This window comes from Phalacrocorax carbo, chromosome 22, assembly GCF_963921805.1.
Source record: "Phalacrocorax carbo chromosome 22, bPhaCar2.1, whole genome shotgun sequence".
Classification (NCBI taxonomy): Eukaryota; Metazoa; Chordata; class Aves; order Suliformes; family Phalacrocoracidae; genus Phalacrocorax; species Phalacrocorax carbo.
This window is the reverse complement of record NC_087534.1, coordinates 4,270,548-4,286,870: the sequence shown is the minus strand read 5'-3', so window position 1 is coordinate 4,286,870 and position 16,323 is coordinate 4,270,548. Positions and strand designations below refer to the sequence as shown.

Genomic DNA, 16,323 nt, shown 5'->3' with positions numbered 1-16,323 from the left:
AGCATCCCAGGCAGCTCCCGCTTCCCCATGGGAGGTGATGGGGGTTTTGTGACTTTGACTTCTAGAAAGGAATTTATGCAGCCTCTTGTGAATGCACTGGGTGGCTTTTCTTAGTCACGTGGATGCTCAAAGTCCCTTGTTTATATTTAAGGTTACTCAGAGCTCTCACAAGGCACTCTGCTCTTTGACGGGGCTCTGCTTCCCTCCCCTCCCAGCTCACCGGGAAACAAGCATGATGGCAGGCAAGCAAAGCAGCCCTGGGCAAAACTCAGCCACAGATTGGGCCGGGTATGGAAACTTCCAGCCCTTGCAGTGGGTGAGAAAAGTCTGAGAAAGTCCTCAAAGGTCATGAGTCCCAGAGCACAGATCCTCCTTCCAACACCATTTTTCAGAGCATGTCTAGCTCCCGATTAAACAGCCCTGCTCCCTGCAAGTGCTCCTCCCTCCCTGCTTGTGGTAGGGGTGATGTGGCCCTCTCAGCCCTGCTAATTACATCCCCAACTCATAACCCACATATGAGGCTTGAGGAGCAGCAGCAGAGCAGCATGGCCGGTGCAGGGTTCCCAGCACGGCTCTGATGGATCAGATGAAGTCAGCCATGTCCCATTCAGTCCTTTCCAGGCGCATTTCTCCTTTAAAAATAAAAATAATTTTTTAAGAATCACTTTAACTCCACCATGACCAGGTGCAGGCAGGACTGCTGCACCTGGTTACACAGCCGTCTGTTTATACTTGCTGGTTTACTTTCACAACCCACAAAAGCCCTCTCTGGTCTGGGGTCCATGCAAATGCCACTGCCTGGAGAGCAGCCCACAGGAGCTGTCGGGCTTTGGAGGTGGGTGGCTGCAAGCCAGAAAGGGATCAGGATGCAGGCAGTTTCATTTGGGAGAGGGCAGGAGTGGAAGGGTTGCTATACAAGTTTAAAAATATCAAGGGCTCAAATGGGCATGAATAAATCTGAAACCAACAGCTAATCTAAGGCAGCCACCCACAAGTCGGTGCAAGCAGGAACTAGAGGGCAGCTGGGCCCAGAAGACACCGAGGTTCCCGTGGATGTTCGTACCCCCCCAATGGGGGCTTCACAACCCACAGCAGGCGGTGACTGGCCTTGCTGACTTCTGCTGGCTGTCCGGTGTCTGGGAAGTAAAACTGGTCAGTACTGGGACCACAGGGACAGGCAGGAAAGGCAGAGAGAGATGGAAGGAGCTGCCAGAAATCAGGGAAGCCTCCTCAGGGTCAATGCTGAGCATTTGGGCTGAACCCACCACCCACTACATCAGACCTGCAAAGTTGTTTAGGTTGCATCTGTTTTCATTTCAAATCCCCGAGGTTAGAGCCCTCTGAGCAATTGCAATTCCAGCAGCAGTCCTCCCTTTGCCCTCTTCAGAACACAAAGCAAGTCAGCTGTGTCCTCCTGCACCCCAGCCCAGCACACCTTACCTGGTGGAGTGTGGGGTGGGAGCTGGGCCCATGGCACTGCCCCAAAGAGAGCGGCTGCAGCTCCAACCACCACCTGCCAGCTCAGCCCCGCAGCTCAGCCCTGGCCCCTGCACACCCCCGGCTGGCCCTGGCTGCTCCTTATGAACTGCAGCACTTGTGCAATTGCTTTCTGCTTCAGGCACCCAAATAATCTGGGAATTCATCTGGGAACAAAGGGATTTAACAAGAACATGGCCTGGGCCGTGGCTCCTCTCTCAGCAACGCAGTGGTGGTGCTGGCTCATCCTTCAGGTCACTCCACTTCTCCGTGCTTTGCTTGCTCTGCTTCTAAGAGTGTCCGGTCTCAGGCTCCCCAAAAGCACTTACAGAGCTAGTAAACAGATACCTGCAGCAGTTTGGGTTTGTATTTCCACCTCCCACCCCTCCCCAAACAGCGCAGACACTCTGGCGGTTTGTGGCATTTCACATACATCCCTCTTCCTTTGTTGCACTTGAGAACAGAAATTTGCACTTTGCATAAACTGCTCCCCAGCCCCTCAGACCAAAAGGGAAATGAAACAACCAATGCTCAGCAGTGCCCGATACCCCTAACTAGCTCTCTGTGGGACAGCTCATGTTCATCACGCAGACCACCAGTAAAGATTAAAAAACACTAAAGGATAGAGGATACCCCATAGATGGATTCATGGGACATCAGTGAGCAAAGGGAAAAGCAATGCAAAAAGTCAGATGTTTGTGCTGCCCTCAGTCCAAAGGCCACCTGAGCCAGCCTGCTCACCCAGCCACTGCGCGGGGGGGGGAAAAAGTTGTTTTTCTAAGCGAGGGCACCCTTCCAACAGGCAGGCAGGCAGGCGGCTGCAGGCTCCCCGAGACAGGACTTTATCTCAACCACAAAGCAATGTCTGCCCCTACGCTGCAGTTTGCGCAGGGGCCACGGTTGGCTGGCACGGAGAAAAACTCTGTTCAAACCAACACAAAGCAAAAAATACAAACAAGGCGAGTTCCCGAGTGCAGCGCCGCAGAGCTGGGATCGCCCAGCCAAGCCCTGCCTGAGGAAATGGGATGGGCAAGCTGGAGCCCAGGGCCTCTGCATTCTGCAGAACAAGGAAAATAAAGCAGAGGTTGCATTATTTAAGCAGAGATGCAGCCTTAGCTACATCTGATTTCTAAACCAGGGCATTTCCTTGCAGATTTCCGCTCCTCCACCCCTCCATGGACAAGATATTTCAAGCATGTATGCTTAGTTTTCTTCATTTTGTGGGGGAGGAATGTAGCTTGTGTCTATATTTAAAACCACCACTCTTGCAACTAACCAGAGGTGTGACTTTCTCCTTTAATTAAAGTGCTTTTCCTTTAATAAAAAATAATCTAAATTCCAACCTCTTTCTCTTTTGCAATGACTGCATTGACTTATGGATTTAACCACACGGCTCCTGCCAGGTGGGGAATTTGCCTATTGCTGGCACCAGGATATGCAGGAAACCACGGGCGACGATGCAAGCACAGGACACATGGGAGATGACTGCGCTTGGGTTTGTTGCGGGGGTAACAAATGGCAAGACAAAACAATTTACAGCATTTCCAGTTTGCACTATTCCCACTCCCAGTCTGCACAACCCTTTGTTGCAGAGCAGTTAATTAGAACATGCAAATGACTCCTAGACACTTGTATCATGTGGAAATAAGGGTGTTTCCTCACCTTTATTTCTAAGGTTTCTCAGGGCACGAGAGACCAGCCAGCCACTATCCATCACAAACCTCCAGAAGACTATTTACACCTGGTTCAGCCCCAGGAGCTGCCCCAACAGCCTGCACACGCCTGCTCCCTCCACCAGCTCCAGCCAAAGCCAGCAGCGCTCGGCCCCCATCCACAGGAGGGAAACGCAGCAGAACACGCCTTCACTGGGCTGCCTTCAGCCCTCACCGCAGGGGCTTGTGGCGCACTCGGGGGCAACAGGCTTCACCTACAACACAAAGACTGGTGGCCTTCTGGATGAAATCCTACTCCAGCATACGCAGGAACTAGAGGGGACAGGCTCACTTCAGCGAGAGGAGCATCAGCACACGGGAGAGAGGCAGCATCTATCTGCAGTCTCAAAAATCCAGTAGTACCAGTAGTGGGGCAGGCAGAGCCTGCCAGAGATTTCCTTACAGCCCAGGGTGGTACTACTCTGCTTGTAATAACAACTTCAAGTATGTACGGGATGCAAGAATGCATTTCTTCAGGCTTTAATCCCCTCTTTGAAAGTGAAGCACACCCAGAAGAGCACTGTTTTGATTCTTACAGGGCTGGGCAGAAGCCACAGGGTCCATGGGGACGTGGCTCATTTCCACCGGCCCAAGAGACAGCTCTGTTTTTACATCTAGTTTGGCCTCGCTCTGTCAAGCCCTCCAGCAGCACGTTACACATCAGTGGAAGTTTGGCACTGCCACTACCCACAAAGCATGAGCAGCACAGCTATTAGCCAAACTAGCATCTTGTACAAGCCTAGGATCCCTCACAGTAAGACTGTGATGAAGGACTACAGCTTACTTCTGCCCTAGCACAGCAGATAAACCCTTCTGTAGCTTTACTGACAGCTAAATGACATCGCATTGACTAAGAAAGCATTTCTCTGCACAAAGTTCAAAAACTTCATCCAAATTCAGATTTTATTTCAAAAACAGTCATGAACTTAATAAACTACACAATTTTCCTCATTATAAACTCTCCATAAAATATATTTTACAGTTTTTAAAGAAAGATTTGAAAAAAAAAATCTTTTCTGAGTCCTGAAAAGTATCTTGACTTTGTGTCACGCTGGTGAATAAGTCTGTAGCTGCTACAAAAAATTGATTTATGAAAGGTTTTAAAACAAAGACCTCAGACAACAAAAAACCCAATCAAACAGAACACAGACCTCGAGGACTACCATTCAGTGTTAACCAAGGAAACACTCAGTGTCACCCAACAGCAAGGCTAAGCACCATGAGAGGGATTTCAGGTACCCCCACCCTTTAAAGTGGCAATCAGTGCAAAGAAACACTTTGGGAGTCAAAAAACCCAAACCAAGCCTTTCCTGTGCCATTCACTAGCACTCCTTTCTGCAGGGCAGCCAGGCAGCACATTTGGTGTTCATCCTTTGAAATACTTCAGGGGAGAATCAAGTGATTTGCAAAGGTAAGTAGTATTATTCTGTAGTTGATTGGTACTTTAAGATAACATGGCTGATTCTGACTTTTGGGTGGGCAGGAGAGACAAGGAAGGTAACAATGTATTTTTGAAAAGCTCTCAAGTTTAACATGAAAAATTATATAACCTCTTAAAACTTTACTCATGTTTCAACATGGTTATTCGATAAGTACTGTGGAAACAGTGTTGGCACAGACAGCAAGAGGTTTGTTTTCTTCCTTTCAGTAAGAAGCTGAGGCTTTAATTGTACTGGAGTCAGTTAAAATATGAGAACAAACAGATCTCCACTTGCAGAACATAAGAACAAACAGATCTCGCCTTATTGTTACTCACAGACAGGCTTTTTACAGACTAAGCTCTCTGCAGGGAAGGAGCGACACTGGGACAGGCAACAGGCTGTACCCTCAGCACGATGGAGCCGCCTCCGTCCCTGCCAATCTACGCTGAAGCAAAGGCACTCTGCTGTACTCAGGAAAACTGTCTTCTGTAAGTTACTGCTATAGCAGCTTCTGAGCAATAAATATTGGTTTAAGACAGCAAAGTATGTTTGTCCAAGAATCACCGTTTAGACAGCTTGCCTTAAACAATGAAGTGAAGCAAAACAACAAGAATTAAGGGCTAAGGCCCCCTGGGTAACTGTCACCAGCTCTACACAGCACCAGGTAAGAACCAGCTGTAGCCTATAAAGCCTCAGAAGTTTGGTAGAATCAGAATCCTTTGCTTTTGGAAGAAAAATTATATTTTGTGCTGTTTATTCACACTTGGGCAGAATAAACACTGACTGATCAGAACTGCTCTCGCAGCACTAACAGGCAACAGCACCTGAGAAGCATGTTACACAAGGGAATACTTATGGCAGTTTTCAGGTTAAGATCTGGGGAGAAAAGACATTAAATTGATTTTATTAAGGAAACCAGTCTTTGTTGCAGCTTTAATATAGCTGCCTTTAAAGGGTATTTTTTTCACTTTTTTGAAATTTTAAAAATTGTTTTGAAAAATACTTTTTCCAAAAGGTCAAACTGATGAAGGGTCACGGTCCTGTTCCCAAAAGAACGAAGGTTACACTGTTACACAGCAGCTTCTGTCTGCTGTACAGGGTCTGGTGGCCTTCCTGAAACCTCTCTGAGCAGATCGATCTGCTTGTGTGGAATAAGAGCTCGGGATAAACAGCCTTTCAGCTACTTCCAAGCTTTCCATCTTACTGTCCCTGGCTTTAAATAAATATTACTTCTTTAAAAGGAAGAAAACAAACAAAAAAATCTGCCACACAAATCAGAGATACCTTTCACATACCAGTTACTGAGTGTTCTCACATATTTGAGAATAGGTGTGTTCTACAAGACAGTCACCCCTTTATCTCCTCATCATGGCCAGGTCAGAGTCAGTGCCAGAAAGGAAGACACCACGACCAGTATTATTAGGTTCAGTTAATGGGAACTGTGCTGCAACCATATTTTGAAGAATCTTAAAAAGAAACATTCCATGCTGCTGGATTCCCTCATCCATGTTTCCATAACCTAAGCTCACCATACTCCCCTACCTGAAGTACCCGGGTTGGATTATAGACACAAGAGTAGCGAGCATGTTGTGAAACTGTAGATTAACTGATTAATAAAATATTTGACTACTAGAAGAAAGCAAAAAATCAAATGATTAATGAACTAGCCAACATGCTAGTACCTGATTGCTTACATTTGTGATTTGACTCCCTCAGTGACAAGCTCTTTCAGCCGTAAGTGCTAAGCTTGGCCATGTCAGCACTTGAACTTCTGATCCCCTTGCATTGCATTTTTTTTGTCTACAAAGTCAAGTCTCAGACCCTATCTTTAACATTAGATAAAAATAAATAATAAAGTTAATCAGGCCTGGAGAAGAAGGAATGCTTCTCATCTATCTTCTTCGCCTAGTTTTCTAACAGACCCCAATCATTCAGACCCATAGCAAATAATTTAAGGAAAGCGGCATACACTCCCAGTCACTTGTATACATAAATATATACACAAAATTACTTTACAAAGCCTGAAGATTTGCACTGCCAGCATGCAAATCTCTTCTTCCATGAGAGTTCCTAATACTGACATAGGAAACTGGAATGTAGGAAATACTCCATGACATAGTGCTGGAAATCAAGCCTCAGCTCTTAAGACATCCCACTGCCAGCATACACAAACGAACATCGTCACATCTTACACTTGCATGTAACATCCTGGTATTATACACAGCAACGCATCGTTAACACAATGGCCAACTCAACATTCGTGTCGTGTATGAAACTCAGAAGGGATTCATTTGGTAGAAACTACACCCTGCATGTTTGAGATCAGGCTGGTTTCTTTTACTGCTGTTAAGTTGCACCATCAGTTAGGTGAGAAGGAGCTCTATCAAGGGAAACATGACTCGGCAGCTCACGTGTCCCAGCTGCTGTCTTTAAAAGCTATGTTGACTAATCGCAGTTCTAGCTCAAAAGCATCGGGTCGGTCCTGCGGGTTGGCAGCCAGCATTTCCTTGATCAGCTGTTTCATTTGAGCATTCATGGATTTTTTCTTTACGGGGATGAGCAGTTCCATTTTCGGGTTTTCCAGAAGCGCCTCTCCAACAGGCACAATCGCTGTCCCCTGCTTGACATAACTCCCCAGAAGTTCTTTCTTTGTTTCCGTATCTATGAATGTGATTCTTTCCAACATTGCCCAGATTATAATTCCCAATGCAAAGATGTCTGCTTTGGCAGTATAGTGTCCTTCCCAGACTTCGGGGGCCATATAGAAGTCAGTCCCGCATGCAGTTGATAGAAAACACTTATTTACATTGACTGGTTCCTCAGGATTCTGTCCTGAGGCTGAACATACTTTACTCAGGCCAAAATCAGCTACTTTCAGCGTAGGCTCCAAGTCACTAGTGTCCATCCTGCTCTGAGATATCAGAATATTGTCAGGTTTGAGATCACGGTGAATAATCTGATTTTTGTGCAGGAATGCCAGCGCACTGCTGAGCTGAAGCATGAAACTGGTGTTGGTCTTGCGGTTTGGCTTTCGGGACAACAGATACTCATTCATATCTCCTCCATCACAGAAATCCATTACAAACCAGAGGTAATAAGCACTTCTGGGGTCAAAGACTATTTCTCCTTTTAATGAGGTCTCTACAAGCTGCAACAAGGAAGAGAAATGTCATAACTACCTGATGAACACAAGAACATAAAGATATGATGGAAAAAATGCGTGACGTTTGGATCTTCCTCTCGACAATCCGGAGAGCAAGATATTGCAACTGGTGAAAATAAAACTATGCAAAATATATGATGTTAAAAAAAAAAAATCACAATGTATTTGACAGCCTCCTTATTTTCGTGCCTGCAAAGCCTATCGAGTTCACACTCCTGCCCAGAAGCTAGAGCTAGACCCAGATAACAGTATGTTGAAAGATAGTGAGCAGCCATTGCACTCCCATCTGTTTCAGCTGGACAGGGTCCCGCCCCAACAAAGTCTGTCCCACCCATTTCACTAACAACTTTAATGTATAAACGAAGCCTCAACAAATAACTCCGTGCAGTGCCAGTGGGTTGTATTTGTCCTCCGCTGATGAAACAGCGCCACAATAGATTTTTAAAGCCTATTCTCCATGCCTTACACGTCAATGTATTCTAGCACATGTTAACACAGTGCCCCTGAACTCAGGAGAATGCTGATCTGCAGGCACAGCTTAAGAGCTGCTGCATGTAACACCTTTCCCACCACCAAGATCCACTAGCTATTTTCTAGAATATAAGCAGTGAGTAGCTCGAGCAGCCGGTTCTAATAGCTACTTCATACAAAAAGCAAAGTAAAACCAGCAATCAGTTTTACTAATCCTGTTTACACAACTACACATTTGCCTCTTCAGCTCCTCTGAGGTGGCTCTTCGCATGCTCTGGAAGGTAAGTCTTGCATTTATTTCTGTTAGTATTAAACCAATGTATATTAAACCAAAAATAAGTTTTACAGGCTTTCAAAAATTAAGGGACCTATTACTATTTAGAGAGGCATTTTAAGGTGCTTTAAGAAAGTGACCTTTTCCATCCAAGAGCAAAATTACTAGCCATTTATAGCTGTTTTTAATTGCTAGCACAACTAGTACTCAAACCGGACCAACTTCAAAACAGTAAATCCATGTTAGAACTAGAAAACTACACATTTAGGTTTTACAGCCAGTAACAGTGAGATTAAGGTATCATAGGACAGCAGGGAGTCTCCTTTGCCAAGTGAGCACCAACACACAGCTCTTCCCTCCGCACAGCTTTACAGAAGCTGTACTGGCATCTCAGTTCAGAGCACTAAGACAAAATAATCCACCACCACATCTATGACAGTGACAAAGCACCAGAAGACCAGGCTAGTTCAGGACTCTCACTTTGCTGACTTAGTTCAGCTGACACCAGCTAAATGGGGGCAGCCCAAAGCCCTTCAGGAGACACTAACACCCCCTTCCCTGGCCAGCTTCCTCACACACCACACCTGTTCAGCTCTTACCGTAGTATCACCTGGGGTGGGGAGAGGAGAGGGTAAGCCAGGGAGATCTGATTTTCTCTATTTTAGCACATGCTACTATAAAGTCATCCCAGTCTCTTCAGAGTCAGCTCAGCTCTGCCCTTTTCTCTTCTCTGCCCTCTGAAGCAGAAAAACAATCCACAGTGCTTGTGGCTGACATGGGCGAGATCTAGGTGCCGCATTGTTAACAGGCACTACCATCAAAAAGCAGTGCTGCAGGTGATCTGAAAGCTCTTCCCCACCTTGCAGTCCCACTGCTTTTTTTAAGCTCCTCCCTGTACAGCCGTCCACAAGTTTGATGCCATCTCTCACAGATCCACTAACAACTAGGAAGGTAAGGCACTCATTTCTTCCACATGAGCTGGCCAGTATTATTTTACCCTGATCCCTTCATGAAAGTGGGTCAGTAACAACTACAAAGCTACAGCGAGTTTACGAAGGCAAGAATCCTCTTTCTCAGGCTAGTACAGCACTTGGCACAACAGGATCTGGACAGCCGTGTAGGGGTTGTCAGATGAACGTTCACTAACAAAAGGTCCTACATTAGACATGCAAGAATGACAATAAGAACTGAAATGATAAAAGCCAACTAGGGATAACACAAACATTGAGCAGGTACTGACTTTTTAAACCAGAGACACAAATTTCTGCCAGGGGATGATTTCTAGCTGGGGCAGCTTCTTGACAACGGAATGAATCAGATTATCTTTCAAAGTCTTTCCAGAGCCACTTAAATATCCATCTTCAAACTTAAAGGCGATTTAAAGGACACTTTCAGTAGCCACACATGGGGAGTGACATTTAGTCTCTTATTTATTATACCATTACCTCTCTTTGAAGAGATTAACAGTTATTTATTCAAAAAACAGCTCACTGCATGCTACCAACTGCTTATTATTTCTGAAAGAATTTTAAGTATTGGCTTCCTAAATCAAGACGGTTACTTCCTCTTTCAAGGACATCCGAGATTAAGAAATTCTTCAGAGCTCTGTCCCAAGACATTTGTACATGTCTGCTCATTAACCCTGCAGAAGGGCTTCTACCAAGTAATATGACAGCCTGCACTTCTCTTGTGCTTTACCTGTGGTGCTTCCTCAAATTACCAAAGCAGATTTACATTAAAAGAAAGTCCTGGAGTCTTTTTGAATGGCATGGCTTCAAATAACAAGATATAAGTGATTGTTCAATAGATATGTTCTTTTAAATATATAAAATAATTTTTGGGTGTCAACACCAACAATACCCTCTCCTAACTAAGCATACCTCAAAAAAAAAAAAAAAGCTACCCACCTCCTTCCCTCCCAGCTACACATCCATATTAATTACTTCCACCCCATTACCTCAGCTTCATGTACCTGTAAATAAAGGGAGGAACTGGAGCCATGGGACATCTTCTGCACCATACCATCTTTCTGCAAGATGCACTCCTCCAGGTGAATGACGTTGGGATGCTGGCTCTTGATACTGCTAAGTGCCCAGAACTCACGCAGAGCTAGTTCCACGTTCTCTGGAGCATGGCACCGAATCTTTTTCACCGCGACCCGTGCAGAGGTCTTCCTGACGACTGCTTCGTACACCACACCATAACTGCCACGACCAACCTCCCGTATTAGATCGTACTTAGGCTGGCTACTCACCATCTTCAAGATCAAGGGTTCTGGGGAAGGGGGAAAAACCCACAGAACTAAAACTTATGAACAAGAACTGGGCTGTATTTTCCCCCATATGGCTTGGTGTGGCAATATTAGGCCTACCAAAACCCTGCAATTAAGAGGGCAGTGCCTCTGAGCATTACGCTGAATGCAACGCTCCATTTGAGTGCTAGAACATTCCAAAAGCTATTCTGTAAACCTGTACTTGTTGCCACGGACTAGTTAAAAGTGAAATTACATTATTTTGGTGGGACTATTAAGATTTAAAATACAGCCCAGCTTTCAAGGTGGCAACAATTCAAACCTAGACTTGTACTGTGCTGAGACAGGACTATCGCATACACTCCTGCTCCTTTCTCTCAGTGTCTTCCGTGAACATCTGTGGGAATAATAGTAGGATATCATGCTCTCCATCCACGCCTGGGATAGCGGAGAAGAGGTTCTGGCTGAAGCCTGTGGTTGGTCAGTAACAGATTTAATTAACACTGCCTTTTATGGAGGTGACTGCATAAATAAATGTTTCTGTTACAATTTAATAATGAAATTCTTTTACTGATACTAAGAAATGAGGATGCTTCGAACCACTTCCAATTTATTTTTTAATGTTACTATGATTTTTAACCTAGTCTCCTCTGAACAAGGAGCCTACGGTTACAAAAAGTTAGAAAGGGTAACTGATTGCAGAAGCTTGTACCTAGTATGTAACTTTCACTTTTGCTCAACAGGGCAAGGACAAAAGTTCAAATATTGCTCTATAAGTAAAACAAGAGACACACACACACAAAAGCCACCAAACACTGCTACAGATTGATGACCCTCCCTGCACACTTCCCTGCAAGATTATGAACCAAAACACACCAGCACCACCTTCACACAACCAAACCAAAATGGGACACTGACTATAGACAGGGGAAAAAAAAAAAGTTTGGCTAGCCAATTATCACTGGTCACACAGAATGAAACACACACAAAAAAAGTCACAGCTAGTATATCAGAACTAAAATGGTTTGTAAGATTGGCAGCAATAAACGTAATTCTCTTTATGTCTGTAAACCAGGCAATAAGGACTACATCGAAACAGCCTCTTATTAGTAGGAAGCTTTCAAGTATTTCCACTGTTTTAGGTACTTTTTTTTTTGAAAAAAAGAAAAAAGAAAAAGAGAGAGAAAAAAGGTATCATCAGTCTCATCGCAATACTACACAGACATTTTAACCTTTCAGCAAAGTTCTGTGATGCACATTTACAAGAATATTTTGAACTGACGTGGGATGTGCCCAAGAAACTCATTACCACAAGATTCTGCTCACAAGATACATTCAGCCTGCACCTGTAGCAGGACTATGAGGAACAGATTAAGATTACAGCCTGAACATTAAAATCTGATGGGGCCAATAGCCCTTCCCATGCAGGGGAGAAGAGCAGGATCTGTAATCTCACCAGCAGCCAAAGAACTCCTGAGGAAAACACCACGTTACTCAAACACTACCACGTCAGGTTCAAAATGAGCAGAAAGCGTTCCCCCTACATTGAGCGCCAGTTCGCTGCATGCTGTCACCAGAGAGGATCTGTCATTCGGCCAAGTGTCAGGGTTGCTACCTGCCTTCCTTCACAGCAGGCCCGGCCGGTCTGGAAATGCCACGGAGGTTTATTGCCTAACCTGATGAGAAGTGCCGCCCGCTCCCCAGGGCAGCGACCGGGGCACCTCATGCCAAGCAGCAGGGCCCTGGCAGCAGGGCCGGGCCCAGGCCAGGCTGTGCAGAGCAAACAGGCCGGGCCTGCCGCTGCTCCCTCCTGCAGGCCTGGGAGGCTGCAGCCGACTCTGCACACGGGAAGCGCTTTCCCTCCCTGCCTCGTTAGCAGCAATAATTGCGGAATAAAATACGGTAACCCCTACCACCACCACCCCCCTTTCGCCCTGCCCCCCCATGGAGGCCCTACCAACAGCTGCACACCGGGACCCCACCTGCACCGAGGGGGACCTCGCTCCAGGGGGTAATTACAGCGGCTTCGGGCGGAGGCCGGGAGCGGGGCCCGAGGGGGAGCGCAGCCCGCCCCGCCTCAGCGGGTACCAGGGCCCCTCACAGCCCCCTGCGCACACCTGGGACGGAGAGCGATCCCCGCCCGGCGCGGCCCGCTCCCTGCAGTCCCACCCCCCCTCCCCACTATGACGCACCGGGGCAAACGCCCGCTCCCGCGCCCCCGGCCCCGGCCCCGGCCGGGCCCCGCGTTACCTCAGCGCCGCCGCCGCGCTGCCGCCGCCCGGCCGCCATTATAGAGCTCCGCTCCCCTCCCCTGCGCCGCCGCCGCCGCCACACTCCCCTCGCGCCAGCCACGCCCCCCGCGCCGCCGCCGCTCCTTCTGATTGGCCGGCGGCGAGGAGGCGTGGCGGGGCGTTTGTGGAGCGCGCGTGCCGCACCCGCGCTTCCCCGGCGGCGCGCGCGGCAGGTGCCGCCGCCGGTGCAGGGCGATGCGCGGTCCCTTGTACATCCCCTTGTGCATCCCGTAGCAGTGGATGTTGTTTATCTCGACTTCAGTAAGGTGTTCAACGCTGTCTCCCATAACATCCTCGTAGACAAGCTAAGGAAGCGTGGGTTGGATGAGCGGTCAGGGAGGTGGACTGAGAACTGGCTGAAGGGCAGAGCTCAGAGGGTCATGATCAATGGGGCAGAGACTTGTTGGAGGCCCATAACTAGTGGTGTTCCCCAGGGGTCTGTGCTGGGTCCAGCCCTGTTCAATTTATTCATCAATGACCTGGACAAAGGGACAGAGCGTCCCCTCAGCAAATTCACTGATGATACCAAGCTGGGAGGAGCGGCTGATACACCAGAGGGCTGTGCTGCCATCCCACGAGAGCTGCCAGGCTGGAGAGCTGGGCCAAGAGGAACCTCATGAAATTCAACAAAAGCAAGTGCAAGGTCCTGCCCCTGGGAAGGAACAACCCCCTGCACCAGTAGAGGCTGGGGGTGATCTGCTGGAGAGCGGCTCTGCTGAGAAGGCCCTGGGGGTGCTGGGGGGCAGCGAGGTGACCCTGAGCCAGCACCGGGCCCTTGGGGCCAATGGTATCCTGGGGTGCATTGAAAGGAGTGTGGGCAGCAGGGCAAGGGAGGTTATCCTCCCACTCTACTCTGCCCTAGTGAGGCCACATCTGGGGGGCTGCGTCCACTTTTGGGCCCCCCAGTTCAAGAAGGGCAGGGAACTGCTCGAGCAAGTCCAGTGGAGAGCTACGGAGGTGATCAGGGGCTGGAGCATCTCCCTTGTGAGGAAAGGCTGAGAGACCTGGGTTTGTTCAGCCTGGAGAAGAGAAGGCTGAGGGGGATCTATCTCATCAATGCTTATCAATATCTGAAGGGCGGGTGTCAGGAGGATGGAACTAGGCTCTTTTCAATAGTGCCCAACGCCAGGCCAAGGGGCAACAGGCACAAGTTGGAACATGGGAAGGTCCACCTAAACATGAGAAAAACTCCTTCCCTGTGCGGGTGCCAGAGCAGGGGCACAGGCTGCCCAGAGAGGCTGTGGGGTCCCTTCCCTGGAGACTTTCAAACCCTGCCTGGACGTGGCCCTGTGGCCCCTGCTCTGGGGGTGCCTGCTCAGGCAGGGGTGGGATGGGGTGAGCTCCAGAGGGCCCTTCCAACCCCCATGATTCTGTGATTCTGTGATCCCGTGATCCCGTGATCCCCTTCTCCCTCTACCCTGCTGCTCTCTGTCCTGCCCTCTGCGTCCCCCCACCGCTGCACTCACCCTGCTTTGCAATGGCAGTTCTCCCCTTTTCTGCTCTCTTATTCTGCCAACTGTGCTCGGCCCCGGGGAGGCCCCACCTCGAATGCTGGGCTCAGGTTTGGGCCCCTCGGCACAAGAAGGCCCTTGAGGGGCTGGAGCGTGTCCAGAGAAGGGCAGCAGGGCTGGGGCAGGGTCTGGAGCACAAGTGTGCTGGGGGGCGGCTGAGGGGGCTGGGGGGGTTTAGCCTGGAGAAGAGGGGGCTGAGGGGAGCCCTTCTCGCTCTCTGCAGCTGCCTGAGAGGGGCTGGAGTGAGGGGGGGGTCGGTCTCTGCTCCCAGGTTACCAGTGACAGGTGAGAGGGAACGGCCTCAAGCTGCATCAGGGGAGGTTTAGGTTGGATATTAGGGGAAATTTATTCTCTGCAAGAGTGGTCAGGCATTGGAACAGGCTGCCCAGAGAGGTGGGGGAGTCACCATCCCTGGGGTGTTCAAAAAATGTGCAGACGTGGCACTTGGGGACATGGTTCAGGAGGCCTGGGGGTGTTGGGTTGGCGGTTGGACTTGATCTTAGAGGTCTTTTCCAACCTTAATGATTCTACGATTCTATGATTCTCTTTTTTGGGGGTGTTTTGGGTTTATTTATTTATTTATTCCTTGATATTAAAAAAAAAAAGTGGAGTCCCTCACGCCTTTGGTTGTGCTCTGGCTCTGTGTGATGGTGACACAGCTCCTGGCAGAGGGCTGTCCCCCCTCCCTGTGCCCTGCTCTCTGCTGTTGCGCCTTTTCCTTTGCAGGCTGCAGGGCTGGAAGTGCCCCCCACGTATTCTCTCCACCCTTAGGGCCATCACAGTCATTTTGGGAGAAGCCAGGGCCAGCTGCTGCTCAGAGCCCTGCGGAGGGCAAGCAGGGGCCGTTCAGATATGATCCTGCCAGAGCAATGCACTCTCATTCCTCTCCTGGGTTAATTGGGAAGGAGCCCGGTGGTGATTAGTGCCTCGGGGCCCGGCCTAAGCTGCCCCAAGCCAATTAGGGGCTGAGAGTCCCTTGTGGGTCTTGAAAGCTGATTAGGGCATTACAACCCCTCCGTCCACGGGAATCCCCTTAATCGAGTCCAGAAGCAATTAGTTAATCAATGCCACCCCTGGGGTGGGTGCACATCGGGGTGCTCCACTCCTGGCTCCGGTTGGAGGCCGATCCCCGCGCTGCCCTGCTGAGCACCCAGCACACTCTGCTTCCATGCCAGCACCTCCCTGGAAGAGCCCCAAGTGCTGAAACGGGGACAATTTTGCAAGATGTGCTTGGCCAGTCCCAGCACAGTCACTCGGTCGACATGTGAGCCTGCCCAGAAGGAGCACCCAAACCAGCTATGGGGCTGCCCTGCCCGGAGGGGGATGGCTGCAGTAAAAATGGGGCCTGTGCACCCATGTGCCTGTGCACCCGTACACCCTTGTACCCCGACACCTGTGTGCCCCTGTACTCATGCATCCATGTACCCATTCATCCCTGCACCATTATAGCCAGGTACTCGTGGATCCATGTACCCCTGCACCTATGCGTCCCTGTAGTTATCCACCTGTGGACCCCTGCACCCATGTACCCCTGGACTTCAGCACCCATTTACCCCTGCACCCATTTACCCATGCACCCATGTACCCCTGCATCCATGCACCCCAGCACCCTCATACCCCTGTACTTGTGCACCCATGCACCCCTGCACCCCAGCACTCATCCCCTCCTGCCTGCAGTTGCTGTGGACGCAGCAGCAGCTACCATCCCACCCCACCCCATCCCCTCGCCAGCATGACCCATAGGCGACGGTGC

The 16,323-nt window shown here is 49.0% G+C and overlaps 1 protein-coding gene across 3 annotated transcripts; it reads right to left on the bottom strand.

Moving 5' to 3' along the window:
• Positions 1-4,073: 4,073 nt before the first annotated feature.
• PDIK1L (PDLIM1 interacting kinase 1 like) lies at positions 4,074-13,098 on the bottom strand. Of its 3 annotated transcripts, none has more exons than XM_064471448.1 (3): positions 13,019-13,098; positions 10,490-10,791; positions 4,074-7,757 (listed from the first exon to the last, which is right to left on the bottom strand). In XM_064471448.1, exons 2-3 carry the CDS (start codon positions 10,772-10,774, stop codon positions 7,017-7,019), a joined length of 1,026 nt encoding a protein of 341 aa, XP_064327518.1. In that variant the 5' UTR covers positions 10,775-10,791; positions 13,019-13,098; the 3' UTR covers positions 4,074-7,016. The 3 variants fall into 3 exon arrangements, with proteins under 3 accessions (XP_064327518.1, XP_064327517.1, XP_009502414.2); XM_064471447.1 differs by having other exon boundaries at positions 10,490-11,913; positions 13,019-13,093; XM_009504119.2 differs by lacking the exon at positions 13,019-13,098 and having other exon boundaries at positions 10,490-12,922.
• Between the last annotated feature and the right edge of the window lie 3,225 nt (positions 13,099-16,323).

What these genes read in the sequence shown, in the direction of transcription:
- PDIK1L (XM_064471448.1), bottom strand. Translation starts at nt 10,774, where the DNA reads ATGGTGAGTAGCCAGCCTAAGTACGATCTAATACGGGAGGTTGGTCGT. An exon ending in GTTCCTCCCTTTATTTACAG is followed by an intron (nt 7,758 to 10,489) that starts GTACATGAAGCT and finishes TCCTTGTTGCAG; the next exon opens with CTTGTAGAGACCTCATTAAA.